At 37.6% G+C, this 16,387-nt stretch overlaps 1 protein-coding gene across 20 annotated transcripts in view; it reads right to left on the bottom strand.

Annotated features, from left to right (window-relative positions):
- Nucleotides 1-3,155: 3,155 nt before the first annotated feature.
- The window catches only part of TRPC1 (transient receptor potential cation channel subfamily C member 1), a 61,951-nt gene continuing 48,719 nt past the window's right edge, over nucleotides 3,156-16,387 (bottom strand). For 9 of the 20 annotated variants that reach the window (XR_015157297.1, XM_086381803.1, XM_086381984.1 and 6 more), the window contains 4 exons: nucleotides 11,366-11,541; nucleotides 6,578-6,779; nucleotides 6,084-6,278; nucleotides 3,156-5,060 (listed from right to left, as the gene is read on the bottom strand). Coding sequence is in view for 17 of the 20 variants with exons in the window: in XM_086381803.1 (XP_086237929.1) it covers nucleotides 4,833-5,060; nucleotides 6,084-6,278; nucleotides 6,578-6,779; nucleotides 11,366-11,541 (801 nt within the window). In the remaining 3 variants the exon portion in view is untranslated. Of the gene's footprint in view, nucleotides 5,061-6,083; nucleotides 6,279-6,577; nucleotides 6,780-11,318; nucleotides 11,578-13,854; nucleotides 14,574-16,387 lie in introns of those variants that run through there. The other 11 variants (XM_086381727.1, XM_086381886.1, XM_086382074.1 and 8 more) reach the window with 4 other exon arrangements.

The following is a 16,387-nucleotide window of genomic DNA, read 5'->3' as shown; positions in this document are numbered from 1 at the left end:
ATCTCCTTGCAGTCCAAGGGACTCTCAAGAGTCTTCTCCAACATCACAGTTCAAAAGCATCAATTCTTCAGCACTCAGCCTTCTTCACAGTCCAATTCTCACATCCATACATGACAACTGGAAAAACCATAGTCTTGACTAGATGAACCTTTGTTGACAAAGTAATGTCTCTGCTTTTGAATATGCTATCTAGGTTGGTCATAACTTTCCTTCCAAGGAGTAAGCGTCTTTTAATTTCATGGTTGCAGTCACCATCTGTAGTGATTTTGGAGCCCAGAAAAATAAAGTCTGACACTGTTTCCACTGTTTCCCCACCTATTTCCCATGAAGTGATGGGACCAGATGCCATGATCTTCGTTTTCTGAATGTTGAGCTTTAAGCTAACTTTTTCACTCTCCACTTTTACTTTCATCAAGAGGCTTCTTAGTTCCTCTTCACTTTCTGCCATAAGGCTGGTGTCATCTGCATATCTGAGGTTATTGATATTTCTCCCGGCAATCTTGATTCCAGCTTGTGTTTCTTCCAGTCCAGCGTTTCTCATGATATACTCTGCATAGAAGTTAAATAAACAGGGTGACAATATACAGCCTTGATGTACTCCTTTTCCTATTTGGAACCAGTCTGTTGTTCCATGTCCAGTTCTAACTGTTGCTTCCTGAGCTGCATACAAACTTCTCAAGAGGCAGGTCAGGTGGTCTGGTATTCCCATCTATGAAGAATTTTCCACAGTTTATTGTGATCACACAGTCAAAGGCTTTGGCATAGTCAATAAAGCAGAAATAGATGCTTTTCTGGAACTCTCTTGCTTTTTCCATGATCCAGCAGATGTTGACAATTTGATCTCTGGTTCCTCTGCCTTTTCTAAAACCAGCTTCAACATCAGGAAGTTCATGGTTCACATATTGCTGAAGCCTGGCCTGGAGAATTTTGAGCATTACTTTACTAGTGTGTGAGATGAGTGCAATTGTGCGGTAGTTTGAGCATTCTTTGGCATTGCCTTTCTTTGGGATTGGAATGAAAACTGACCTTTTCCAGTCCTGTGGCCACTGCTGAGTTTTCCAAATTTGCTGGCATATTGAGTGCAGCACTTTCACAGCATCATCTTTCAGGATTTGAAATAGCTCCACCGGAATTCCATCACCTCCACTAGCTTTGTTCGTAGTGATGCTTTCTAAGGCCCACTTGACTTCACATTCCAGGATGTCTGGCTCTAGGTGAGTGATCACACCATCGTGATTATCTGGGTCATGACGATCTTTTTTGTACAGTTCTTCTGTGTATTCTTGCCATCTCTTTTTAATATCTTCTGCTTCTGTTAGGTACATACCATTTCTGTCCTTATCGAGCTCATCTTTGCATGAAATGTTCCTTTGGTATCTCTGATTTTCTTGAAGAGATCCCTAGTCTTTCCCATTCTGTTGTTTTCCTCTATTTCTTTGCATTGATCGCTGAAGAAGGCTTTCTTATCTCTTCTTGCTATTCTTTGGAACTCTGCATTCAAACGTTTATATCTTTCCTTTTCTCCTTTGCTTTTCGCTTCTCTTCTTTTCACAGCTATATATAAGGCCTCCCCAGACAGCCATTTTGCTTTTTTGCATTTCTTTTCCATGGGGATGGTCTTGATCCCTGTCTCCTGTACAATGTCACAAACCTCATTCCATAGTTCATCAGGCACTCTATCAGATCTAGGCCCTTAAATCTATTTCTCATTTCCACTGTATAATCATAAGGGATTTGATTTAGGTCATACCTGAATGGTCTATTGGTTTTCCCTACTTTCTTCAATTTAAGTCTGAATTTGGCAATAAGGAGTTCATGGTCTGAGCCACAGTCAGCTCCTGGTCTTGTTTTTGCTGACTGTATAGAGCTTCTCCATCTTTGGCTGCAAAGAATACAATCAATCTGATTTTGGTGTTGACCATCTGGTGATTGTCAGGTTTACTAAAGTGTAATTCTCGCTTTTAAAATGTATACTTTGATGAGTTTTGCAATCAATCTTCTCCTCCCACCAGATCCTGGTAACCCATAATATAGTTTTGTCTTTTCTAAGATGTCATACTCATGGAATCTCAGCCTGTAGCCTTTTGTGACAAGCTTCCTTAGGTGGCATAGTACTTCTAAGAATCATCTATGTTACTGCATATATCAACAGTTTGTTTCTGTGTCAACTTGAGCAGGCTGAATTATGTTTCCCAGAATTCTCTCCATTGTATGCCAACAAGTAGGGTGGGCCCCAAGACACATTTCAGTGTGAAATTTGGAGGGCAGAAGTGGAGCAGCAAGCATTTGGGATTTTTTTCCAGGCCCTTTCATAGTTGACACATGTTGAAACTTATCTCCTGGATCAACTGGTTGGTGAGGGGCAGCAGCCAGGACTATAACTGTTTCACTTTTCCTTGGACTGTCCTTCAGTTTCTCTGATTCCTGGGCCAAGTGTGTTCATCAATGTGCCAAAGGGTAACTTCTCCCACAGGATACCCACATCATCAAGGCTGGAGACAGTGACAAGTGACATGGGTCTCAGTCCATCCTCATGGGTTCTAGCTTGTCTGTGTTTCCTCTACTTTGACATCTGTCTTCCTCTCCCAACAGCCTACCCTATGAACTTCAAGCTCCAGAATTAGATACAAAAACAGAGCTGGAGACTACTTATCCAATCCAATAATTGTGTGATGTCAAATCCCTGTGAACAAATCACTCACACATACAGGTGTGCCTGCAAATATCTTAGTAGTTCTGCTTCTCTGGCTGAACTCTGGCTCATACAATGCCTTTTTATTGCTGAGAAGATATCCACTGTATGGATGTATGATTTACTTATCCATTCACCAGCTTAAGGGCATTCAGTTGTTTTCAACTTGGGATCTTGAATAAAGTTGCAATAAATACTCATATACAGGGTGTTTGTATAGACATATCATTTCAAAATATTGTATTTACAAACATAAGAAGGAATAGCTACAAGAGTTAAACGTAATTGCCACCACAGGGAGGAAGGGATATATAAGGGTCTGATGTTACACTTTGAATTTTAGAACTTTGTTGCCATAATTAAAAAAAAAAATCAGGGACCCGTGCACTTTAAAAGAGAGAATTTTATGATATGTGAATTATATCTCAAAGTATATAATAATATAATGAACAGACTCTGCCAATTTATAATCTAATGTCAAGTTTTATTTACCTTTTTTCTTACAATATGCTGTCATTCAAAATATACCTCATAAGTAACTCATGCATACAGTAGGCACTCTATAAATATTTTGATTTAATAATTAGATATTTTTTAGAATGACTAAAAACCCTGATGTAAAATCCCAATTGGGAAGTGCATAATCCCATCATAGACAAAATATATAACTTTACAATAAACATTTTTATAAGAATTGGCCCAAAAGAGGGAACACTTACAATTTAGAAATTAAAAAATAAAAAGTAAAAAGCAGACGAAACACAGTACTATTTCAACATGATCCCTGGATTGGTGGTACTTACAGACCAAGGGCTACCCGCACCCTGTGGCCTTAAGACCATCAGACATTCAGTTAAGAAGATAATTGTATATATATAATAACGTCTTAACTGGAAATGCTGCAAGAATATATAAGCAGTACCCTATGAAAAATGTTATCTATATCCCTTATATGAACACAGGAAAAAATTTAAATATATATTTTATTCTATTTAAAAAGTCAATGCTTTTTATTCTAAGCATAAAGAATGAGCAACAAGTAAGCATGAAGTCACTTTTATAGCAGCTCTGCTAAATCTTGGGGAATTCTTTGGGAGACAAGATCAAGAACCTTAGTTCAAAAATATGACAAATCCTTACATTAAAAGGTCTTTCAATGTTTACAAAAACAAAACAGGCTGTGACCAAACATGCTAAAGAATTATCTTCTAAGTCCTTATTTTGAGTTAGCTTTATAACTAGGAACATTCACTCCAACTTGAAAAAAAATTACATCACTACTGTGATAATAAAAAAAATAAAAGCCAATAAATACCTAATTTCACAGAAGCAGTTGTGCAAACTTATAAACATAATCAAATACTCCATAGCTATAAAATGAAAGTCTACTAACTATATTTTTCAAAAGCTATATAATTCTATAAAAATTTAAATATGTGGACTATCAATAAATGAAAATGTATATATAAAATACTATTAAGTGAAAAAAAGAAAAATTAAAGATATAAAGTGATTACAACCATGTAAAAGTAAATATATTACAATAACAAATTCATTGAAGTGAATTTAATGTATAGACCCATAAATAGATTCAAATATTCATTAGAGCTTTATCTTTGCTGCTTAAGATTATAACAAAAGAACAAAACAGAATACTGTTTTAGGCAAACCTATATTTTGAAACAACAATACTGAACTATATGTAAACTCCTAAAACAAAGATTTTTAAAAACGTGACTTCTGTATCTCAAGTGTGTCACATGAAAGATCAGTCCACCTTTGCTGATCTTCATTTTTACAAAACCTTCTGGCAATAGTTAAGACAGTTCTAACTGCACTTCTTAAGCAGAAAGGAAAAAATTAAGCACTATTTAAACAAGAAAACTAAATAGCATGCTAACAGAATCTATCTACTCAATCTGTTTTACTCCTGCAAAAAGCCACTGACAGGTTTTAAAAAAACTAATCCTATATACATACTTTACATAACATATATTTATGCTATAAATATTTCAAAGAATGGCTTTTACATAATTCTTTATTTCAATATATATCTTATTAACTTAATTGTAAGTTATGCAAATGCAGTCTTTTAGATTTATAATATTGAAAATTATTCTCTACACGATTTAGAAAATGGCTAATTTCTTGGATAAAACATAGCATATTTTGAAGTCCGAAAGCCAAGTAAATCCCTTATTTCATTTCGGAACTTTGACAGATCCTGGCGCAGTTCGTTTAGATTTTCCACAGTGGCCTGATCTGTGCTTTGCATCTTCTGTCTCATGGAAGTCAAGTAGCGATGCACCAGACAGCACATCACTTTCTGGTAGTTTTCATCTCTCTTTTGCTTCAAGTTTCTCCATTCCTTCAAAACAAAGTGATACGATACTAATAACGTATGTAAGAAAATACTTAAATGAGGTGAATTTTTAAAAAAGTTTACAGATACAAATATATATTTGTAATGCTTTATTAGATGATATTTTTTAATATTCAACATGTTTCAAATAAATATGCCCTGCATATTTGTTTTACTCACTTACCTGTATGCTTATCTTAGTTTAAAATCCTTAGTTTATAGTAGGGATTAGCAAACTTACGACCCACAGGCCAAATATGGCCCACTTCTTATATCTGACGGCCTATGAGCGAAGAGTGGCTTTTATGGATGAACATGTGTAACTAACTTGATGATGGGGAAAACTAACTTTGAACCCCGATTAAACAAAATGGGTTATTCCAAAATAGAATTCCACTCTTTTCATTAATGGACCTATATTATATATAAACAAGTATTACTCAATTATTGTTTTATTTTTAATTTCATCAATAAAAGTTTTATGGAAATTTGTTTTCTCTCTTGTTATATTACTACCCACATAAAATCTGTAATTTTGTCATGGCCCACAAAATCTAAAATATTAATTATCTGGTCTTTTACAGAAAAGGTTTGCCAACTTCTGGTTTATAGCAACATGGATTGAATTATTCATATATTAAACAACTTTCAAAAAGAATGAAAAAAATATGAGTTCACTCTGGGAGTCACTCTTTATTTATGCTGACAGGCTAGATATCTTGAATATTTTCCTTGTTCTAAAACTGTGAGATGAGAATTCATGAAAAAAAAATCACACCTCTCTTGCATTTTCAGTAAATATTTATTGAAGCCGTACTTTATGATAGGTTCTATGCCATGCATTAGGGATACAGGATTAGCCCCTGTTTTCTTAAGCGGTTTTGCTAATTCCTTTATGACTACAACAAATTAGTATAAAACAGCATAAATCTTAGCCCTTAGGACTCTGTATATTTATGCTTTAGGAAACATCTGAAATTACGAATTATTAAAATTATCATGTTGCAGTTCAAACATCTAACTTCTTACCTTCAAGCTGTTCTGCCGTTTAACCTTGCCTTTTGATGTATGAGAGCAAATCCACTTACTCAGGCTACTAATCATATAGCAGATAGTCTTTGGCGAAGGAATGATGTTGAAAGGTGGGGGTAATGTACATTTGTCATCAAAGTAGCTAAGCCACAATTTTGCTCGTGCAAACTTCCATTCTTTGTCTTCATGATTCTATAAGAGGCAAACGAAAAACTAACACAGGATATGATTAGGCATGCATACACACGTACATACACGGTGGGACTGGTATGCACTGCTTAAAACTGTTCAAATGTTTCCACACCTTGGAGGTGAAAATTTTGTTCCAGACTTGCAATTAATATACATTATTTACATTTTAAAACGATTTACATTTAATTTTTAAAAGATACTAATTCTTAATTCTTTTAAATCTTTGGTTGTCTTACCTACTATATACATTTGGTATGACCTGAAGAGAATATAAACATTTTATAAGAATGAATACTTACTGCTATCAACTGAAAACTTTTATGAAGCATTGCCACCAGCAGCTTGGTAAGTACTATCACAACCACAACGTTGTATGTCCCAACAATAACAGCTCCGACGAAGGACTGTAATTCTTCTCCGTAGCTAAATCTTGTGACAAAGATTGCCACATGTGCTAAGGAGAAAATATACCAGAACAAAGCAAAGCAAGTGCCGATGAACCTGTCAAGACAATTATATTTCTATTTGAAAGGCATTCTAAGACGCTATTTAGCAAAGATAAAGAATTTATTAATACAACATTACATAAAGAATAGATATTTTGTAAAATAACTAAGGATGGACCCAGCATCACAGATACTATAAACAAGGAAACAAACTCAAAAGGAAGACAAACCATTTCTGTTTAATCTCTTACTACTGTTCTTTCACAACACAGCAGCCTATGATCCTATTAATACTTAAGAGGACCGTGCCACTTCTTTATTCAAAAACTTCAAATGGCTCTCGAGCTCCAATGCCCAAAGTCCATACAAGAGCCAACAAGGTCCTATGTGATCCTATTACCTTTCCTTTTTCCCCTTCCTTTTTTTCTTTGAAGTATAGTTGATTAACCCCACCTTCTTCTCCCCTTTGGTAACCATAGGTTTGTTTTCTATGTCTGTGAATCTCTATCCTGTTCAGCATATGCATTCATTTGTATCATGTTTTAGATGCCACAATACATTATATAGTATTTGTCTCTGACTTATTTCACTAAACATAGTATTACCCAGGTCCATGCACATTGTTGCAAATGGCAGAATTTCATTTTTATGGTTGAGTAACACTCCAGTGTGTGTGTGTGTGTGTGTGTGTGTGTGTGTGTGTGTGTGTGTACACACCCCATTTTCTTAATCCATTCATCTATTGATGGTCCTTTACCATAGGGCTCATATACATTGGCCTATATCTACTTGTTTTAAACTGACAGTCATTTAAGTTCAAACACATTCTAAAAGATCTACACTTTTTGTACCCACTCACCCACAGTTTTTGATGTCATATTTTACATCTTCATGATTATCTCTCAACTGTTTACTGTATTTATAGTTGCTTTTATATTTTTTCTTTTAATCTATCACTTTTTAAAGTGATCTTCAATCCTTACTCTATACCTGCCTTTCCTAGTGGGATTTTCCCTTTCCTATAGATTCTTATTTCTTTTCCATTTAGAGAAGACCCTTCAACATTTCTTTTAGGGTAGGTTCCATATTGATGAATTCTTTTAGTTTTTGATGCTTTGTTATCTTACTATTCTAAATGATGATCTTGCTGGGTAGAGTATCCTAAGTTACAGGTTTTTCCCTCTCAGCACTGAATAAATCATGACTCTCCCTATCTGCAGTTTCTGCAGAGAAATCAGCTGATAACCTTATGCAGTTCCCTTGTATATGCCTCTTTTTCTCTTGATGCCTTTGGAATTCTAACTTTTGCTACGTCACTTATGATATGTCTTGATGTGGGTCTGTTTGGTTTCCTCTTTCTTGGGACCCTCTGTGCTTCCTGTACCTGGATATCAGTTTCCTTCTTCAGGTTTGAGAAAGTTTCTGGCGTAGTGTCTTCAAATACATTTTCAATCCCTTTCTCGCTGTCTCCTTCTAGAACTATTATGTGAATGCTTATTTGCTTAATGTTATCCTAGAAATCTAGTGGACTGCTTTTACTTTTTTTCCCTTTGTCTTCCTTTCTGCTGTTCTGATTGGGTAATTTCCATTATTCCATCTTCTAAACCACTTATGAGTTCTTCTGTGTCACACAGTCTGCTATTTAGTGTTTTTTTATTTCAGATATTGAATTGCCTATCTTTGTTTTAATATTTATAATTGATTGATGTTTAACAATATTGGTTTGATTTCTGTCATACATAAACATGAATTAACCATAGGTGTACATACTGAATTGCTTAGAGTATTTTTTTATATTTTCTAGTTCCTTGCTAAAATGATCTTTGTTTAGGTATGTTCTCTTGATGTAAACTAATTTAGTTAGGATTTTTATTACCAATGATTTGAATTCTTTATCTGGTTAATTATTTCTGTTTCATTATCTTTTCAAGGTTTTTCTCTTTCTCAAGAAAGAGTAGTTCCTCTGCCTTTTCATTTTACTTAACTTTCTCTGCCTCTATGAATTTAGATGGAACAGTTGCCTACTGTGGTCTTGAAGAGGTGTTCTTATGGGTGTCCCCATAGGATTTGGTGGGATGGCTGGATTTGATCCAAGACACCAGTCTCTCCTCAGGATGTGCTGGCAGCTCTCACCTTGGTGGGGGGAATGGCTGGAGATGGAAGGTCTAGAGCCCATGCAGGGTGTGAGAAGGGACATCTCTCTGCTCAGTGGCCATCACCGCCCTGTGGTCAGGGGTGGGATCTACTCCCAAGCTGCTGGAGTAGAAGCCCTGAGAGTCAATCTGGAGCTGGATCTGCTCCTTTTAAGTGTGTGTGTTTTTTCTCCCCCCCACACCAGGATCTTTGCCCCAAAGGAGGGAAGTGCTGAAGCAAGTGGGGCTCGTGTACTTACAGAGTCCCATGCGCTACCTGTCTTAAGTGTCCATGGCTCCGTTCAGATGCGGCCAGTGGTTGTGTTTCTTCCCTGGTCATGGCCACTGAGTGCGGCACTGTGGTGTGGAGCGAGTGGGGCCAGAGCATTCACTCAGATTGGATTTGGGCACACAGCAAGGTGGTCACAGGAAACCCAGCAGCTATGCTGCTGTCAAAACTATGGATTGCTTCCAGAGTGCCCCTGGAGTAAGCTGCAACAACAGCGACTACCTCCTCCCCTGGGCTACACTCCAGGACTGAGTTGCCTCTGTGTCTCAAGAGTCTTTTCCCAGGTCCTGATGCCCTAGATCCAGGGACACGCTGTGAGGTAGAATGAGCAGCGCTGGGGTATTCACTCAGTTCAGGCTGGGGAGAGCAGTGAGCTGGTCAGAGGAAACCTGGCAGCCACTTGGGCAGACCTCCCTCTGCCCTAGCCAGGGGCAAGCCAGCACCTGCACTCCTCATGAGTTGGAGTCCAGGCTTCTCCAGTCTTTCTATGTGTCCCAGGGATTCTCCAAACAACCAGCTAAGGCAGCTTGTCTCCTATGCATAAAACCCAGACTAGGAGAGTCTGTGACTTGACCCACTCACTCCCCAGGGTAAGTGTCCACCTGTGTAATCTCCCTTTTCCTTTGAATCCCCCCGTAGGAGTACAGGTCCTCATCAATCACCTTCTCATCCTACCCAATTACCTGTGTACCTTTCTTACAGCCTTGGTTGTATTGGAGTCCTTCTGCCCATTTCTAGCTGGCTTTCACTGAGAATTATTCCACATGTAGATGCATTTTTGATATGTTTGTGGAAGGAGGTGAGCTCCATGTCCTCTTATTCTCCCATCTTGATCTGCTTTATTCCCCATTGAAAATTTAAGTATTAGTTGCTCAGTTATGAGCAACTCAGTCATGAGCTGAGTCGTGAGTTTTGACCCCATGGACTATAGCCTGCCAGGCTCCTCTGCCCATGGGATTCTTCAGGCAAGAATACTGGAGTGGGTTGCCTTCCCTTCTCCAGGGGATATTCCCGACCCAGGGACTGAACCCAGGTCTCCTCCATTGCAGGAAGATTCTCTACTGTCTGAGCTACCAGGGAAGCTCAATTCCGCATTACCTTCCTGAGTCAATCTACAACTCTTCCTCTGATTCACTACATACCATCTAGACTTCTGGCTTTTCCTTGAGCATGCTAGTTACGCTCTCATCTCAGGGCGTTTGCCTTTGCCATTCCCTTATCTGCCAGCTCTCTTCCTCCAGATTCTTCTTCATGACTTGATCCTTCACCAGCTTCATAGCTTTACTTGAATGTCATCTTTTGTGAGGGCTTCCCTAACCTCCTATCTAACTAAAGCTACACACCCTCTTATACAAAAATCCTCCTTGGCCCAAGCTTTCTTGGGCTATTGGTCCTTATCAATATTGTATAATATCAGTTCAGTTCATGTCCGACTCTTTGCGACCCCATGAGCTGAGCACATCTGGCTTCCCTGTCCACTATCTCCCTAAGTTTGCTCAAACTCATGTCCATTGAGTCGGTAATGCTACCTAAACATCTCATCTTCTGCTGCCTCTTTCTCCTTTTGCCTTCAGTCTTTCCCAATCTTTCTCCAATGAGTCAGCTCTTCCCATCAGGTGGCCAATACTGCAGCTTCTGCTTCAGCATCAGTCCTTCTAGTGAATATTCAGGACTGATTTCCTTTAGGATGGACTGATTGGATTTCCTTGCAGTCCAAGGGACTCTCAAGAGTCTTCTCCAACACCACAGTTCAAAAATCAACTTTTCAGCATTCAGCTTTCTTAATGGTCCAACTCTCACATCCATACGTGACTACTGGAAAAACCATAGCTTTGACTAGACAGACCACTGTCGGCAAAGTAATGTCTCTGCTTTGTAATATGCTATCTAGGTTTGTCATAGCTTTTCTTCCAAGGAGCAAGTGTCTTTTAATTTCATGGCTTATTCTTATTTTTACTGCCTGTATCACCTCACCAGGAAATAAACTCCATGAGAGTAGCTTCTGTTCACTGATACTTCATTTCTTTAGCACTTAGAACAGTGTCTGGCATATTGAAGGTGTTTGTTGTTGATGAGTATCAAATGATTCATGACAAGTAAGTATTCCTTATTCAAAAGGCGTATCTTAAAGAAAATATGAAGTTCTAGTTCTATAGGTATGAATTCACACGTAACAGGGCAGAAAGAAATATGTTTACTAAAAATTTAAAAGACACTCACGAATGGAAGGTGTCATTGCTTTGCTGTTCACAGAATATGCCTACACAGTCCTTCTGTTCTTTGGGAGTGTAGCCTTTATCATACAGTTGTGTCAGCCCAATTGTGAAAGAAAACAAAACAAGAAGAAACATTCCAAGAAATTTTCCAAAATCTTGTAACATCTGTCCCATTGAAATCTGTGGAAATATTACATAGGTGTTCATTAAAATCATCTGGAAAACAAAAATATGAAAAACTAAATGACCAGGCAAGAAAATATATGATCCACAAGGCTATTCCTCTTTTTCCCCTGTGAGATATTTGGCACTTTTAAACATCAAAAACCCAATTACCAGACAAAAAGCCATTCTGATCATGCCAGCACTGTGAGTGTTAGATGGTACATTTCTTGAATCTGGACCGAGTCTGCAGAAGATAGTCTTGCTATGAAGGCAGAGGAAAAGGCATGGAAATGGAAGAAAAGGCCTAATTTGCAAGTGATGAAAGGAAAATTTCTTGCTAAAACCTAAAGGGAAATAAATGCTTACATTTATAGTTTCATAAAGTTTACAAATACAAAACCATTTTGACATTAAGTTTTCAAATTCTGTAACCAATTCTAAACCACTTCTTAAAGAACAGCATTTCCTCCTTGAGGACTGACCTAATCTCTGTTGCCAGGGTGATGAATTTTCATTTGAGGTCTATTAAGAAAAAAGTATATGAGTTAAGTCAAATGAGAGGGTCTAATATTTGTATGTGAGTATCTTTTGTAATTTAGATATGTGTAGCGCATCTGGCAATGGCACCCCACTCCAGTACTCTTGCCTGGAAAATCCCATGGTCAGAGGATCCTGGTAGGCTACAGTCCATAAGGCTGCCAAGAGTCGGTCATGACCGAGTGACTTCACTTTCACTTTTCACTTTCATGCACTGGAGAAGGAAATGGCAACCCACTCCAGTGTTCTTGCCTGGAGAATCCCAGGGATGTGGAAGCCTGTTGGGCTGCCGTCTATGGGGTTGCACAGAGTCGGACACGACTGAAGCAACTTAGCAGCAGCGCATCTGGAAGCTTTATTCAAGCCTAATTTCATTCTCCTTCAATACTCTTTCAAAATCTGGGGAATAGGTGCTTTTCATAAATTCCATACAAATTTGGAGACTAATTTAACATAAGCTTTTGACCCTGAAATTCTATGCCTAGGAATTTAGCCCATAGGAAGTACACAAAGATGCATTACATACAAGGATTTTCAGTGGAGCATTGTAGCAAAAATTAGAACATTCTAAAGCTGTTGTTACAAAGAATGGAGTTCAATGTGGTGACGTAGAAAGGTACCTAGAAAATATTACGTCAAAAAAAGCAAGGTACATGATAGTATTATAACAGCTATTTTTTAAAGAATAGATCAAATATATTTTTTCATATAGATAAAGTTTGATATGCACAGGAAATTCCTGAAAGTTTACACAAGAAACCATTAACAGTGCCTACCTATAGGACTAGCGGTGTGGAAGGCAGACTTTCTCACTTTACACTCCTTTGAATCTTCTTTGCTATATGCATTTTTTAAGATAAAAAAAACTTAGTGTTTAGAAATAATCCTTCCTCAAATGTAACCAGGTCAAATTTATATAGTTTGTTAATCCAACTTCAAATAAAATTCTGAACTGCCTCAAGCCTGCCAACATAGCATATGCCAGTTGCCAATGTTACAAACAGTAGGAGCAGGCAAGTGGCCAAGCCCCTCCAGCCTACTAAAGGGAGCCAGCTAATTAAGTAGAAGAGGTGCTAAAATTTTCAGGCACAGCACAAGCTAGTGTTTCAGGCAACTTGGAGTGGAGAGGTCCACCAGGCCTGATGTCTGTGCATTTGATCAGCATGTGCTAGTTTTCAAAATCTCATGCTTCCCTCACTTGGCCCTCTTGCAAAATTCTGATGGAAGAAACAGAGAGCTTTTAGAATTGGAAAGCTCAAACTGTGTGAGAAAGAGAAGAAATCCATTTCTCTCTTCATCAAGGATAGCTTTAGTATGTCATTTTGGAAAGAAATCATTTATTCAGATTATAAGTGCTTAGAATAAAGCCATGTCATGTTAGTAGAGAACCTAATAATGTGTGACGGTTAAGAATACAATAACTGCTTTAGATAATGATAGAAAAGACTAAATTTGAAGAAAATTTAGACACTGAGAGCTTAAAGGTAATTTCAAAAATTAAGTCCGAAAGTAAAATTCTTCATTTAATATTACTAAGTTTTAAAGACAAGTGTAATTCAATTTCACTATCAAGATGAGCAATAATTGATAAGAACACCACAAACTTCATGACTTGTTTTTTAAAAACATGATATTAATCCTTGTATAAGATGGAAGAACCAAAATTACCTACAGTGGATATCACTGACGTGGACATTAGCTTGAATATGTGAAAGGCAAACATGAAAAGTAGTAAACTAATTTTAGTCTGAGAAATATTACAAGGCTTATTTGTAAAAATAACAATCATGCTTCCTTAAATATTTATTTTATTTATTTAAAACTACTTAGCAGTTTTACTTGAGAAATGTGAACAGTAAGTAGTAAAAAACATAGTAATTTAAAAATTAATATTGAAATTTATACAATAGTATACACAGAAAAATATTTTCCTAGTAATCAGAAAAATGGAAATTAAAGAAAACTACTACGATAATAGAAGGAAAAAGGAGAACACTAAAGCTATGAATGTGATGAACATATTCTTTTTTTGTGACTGAAAATTAATACATCCTTTTATATACAAATACCGAGGCACCATGAGAATCCTATCTTTTAATAGGTTAATACTACTTTTAAGATGTATTATCTAGGAGCCCACCAAGGCTCTTTTGTCCATGGAATTCTCCAAGCAAGAACACTGCAGTGGGTAGCCATTTCCTTCTCCAGGGGATCCTCCCAACCCAGGGACTGAACCTGGGTCTTATGCATTACAGGCAGACTCTTTACCATCTGAGCCACCAGGGAAGCCCAAGACATCCTTATGTGTGCTCTGTCACTCAGTCGTGTCCAACTCTTTGTGACCCCATGGACTGCAGCCCACCAGGCTCCTCTGTCCATGGGGTTTTCCAGGCAGAATACTGGAGTGGGTTGTCATTTCCTATTCCAGGGGAATCTTCCCGACCCAGGGATCAAACCCAAGTCTCTTGTGTCTCCTGCATTGGCAGGCGGGTTCTTTACCACTGAGCCACCTAGGAAGCCAAGACATCCTTATGAAATAATTTAACATAAGAAAAAGCCTCATGTACAGAGCACTATGTAGAATAGCAGACATATGCTAAATGCCTGATAGAGGAAAGAGTTGATATCATTAGGGTGCATATCATGTGTTAAATTTAAAAAGTTGTTGACAAGAATTACAAAAATAACTTCTAGTCATTCTTCCAAATCTTTCTTGAGACAAACCCATAATTATTTGTAGAAAAGTTCTATCTAATCAAGCTGCTGCTGCTGCTGCTAAGTCACTTCAGTCGTGTCCGACTCTGTGCGACCCCATAGACGGCAGCCCACCAGGCTCCCCCATCCCTGGGATTCTCCAGGCAAGAACACTGGAGTGGGTTGCCATTTCCTTCTCCAATGCATGAAAGTGAAAAGTGAAAGTGAAGTCGCTCAGTCATGTCCGACTCCTCGTGATCCCATGGACTGCAGCCCACTAAGCTCCTCTGTCCATAGGGATTTTCCAGGTAAGAGTATTGGAGTGGGGTGCCATTGCCTTCTCCAATCTAATCAAGCTATTCATGCCCAAAACGTCCTTTATATCTGTCAAAATAATCAAAGTGGACTACGTTTTTCACACCATATACAAAAACCTGAAGCCATAAAACTCCTATAAGAAAACACAAGTGTGCTTTTTGTCACTGTATGCTTTTTGTCACTGGTCTTAGCAATACATCTTTGGATATGTCGAATGGCAAGGGAGGCAAAAACAAAAATAAATGGAACCTACTGAAACTTAAAACCTTTTGCACAGCAGGGGAAACCATCAACAAAATTAAAAGCCAGCACACTGAATGGGAGAAGATATTTGCAAACAATGTATCTGATAAGGGGTTAATATACAAAATACACAGAGAAATTACAACTCAAGCTTCCTGACTCTCTCTAAGCACCCCCTCAGTCATGCTCCCAAGTCCTTTGTATGTAATCTCTATATTTTTCACTTTATACCAATATTTATGTTTGTCTCTTCTAAGAGTCAATCACTGCTGAATCAGGATCATTTTATATGTCCCATACAGGATAATTCTATGACCTTGATTTGCCTGCTATAGCTCCAGTTCAGAGCTGTCGTCCCAACTTAGTAATGAAAAACATCTTTTCATTCTCCAAAGTGTCTCTATAAGAATAATAAATCATGGTCATTCTAACTAAGGGAGAGAACTAGACTACTACTATATAATCAGTTATAATAAAAGTCTGTCAGCTTCTAAATCTACAAAAATTTGGAAGGACAAAATGTTAGTGATTTATGTTAAATAATGTTAGTTATTTATGGAGATAAATTTAACAGACAACTGCAGGAATCACATAAAAACAGTATCTGATATAGCAGGTTATGTATGTAAAGAAAAAAGTTACACTTTAGCTAAAGTAGTTAACTTACTGTCAATTTTCCTCACAACTGGGTCAATCTATTTTAAGTGAGTTCCTGGCTTATGATTAACAAAACAGAAAAAAATGTTTTACAAATCTTTTGCACAAAATGATTTAGACTTCTTTCTTACTAATATGTTATACAAGTCTGTCATGTTAATAAGACTAGTCTGGAAAACAAATGTCTTCATTGGAGAAATTTTAAAAATAAACACCTGAAGATAGGACTCCACGGATTCCTATTCAATTTCTATTTTTCATCCTCTTTCTGACTAACTAGACCTTAGTTTCTCAGGGGCAATATGTTCAATTAAGGGCTTCCCAGGTGGCACTAGTGGTAAAGAACCCACCTGCCAATGCAGGAGACATAAGAGACACAGATTCGATCCCTGGGTCGGGAGACCCCTTGGAG

The sequence above is a fragment of the Bos grunniens genome, chromosome 1, assembly GCF_055505025.1.
Source record: "Bos grunniens cultivar Pamir isolate PY7600 chromosome 1, Bosgru_T2T1.0, whole genome shotgun sequence".
NCBI lineage: Eukaryota > Metazoa > Chordata > Mammalia > Artiodactyla > Bovidae > Bos > Bos grunniens.
The sequence above is the reverse complement of the archived record's forward strand: the minus strand, read 5'-3'. Positions and strand labels throughout refer to the sequence as shown.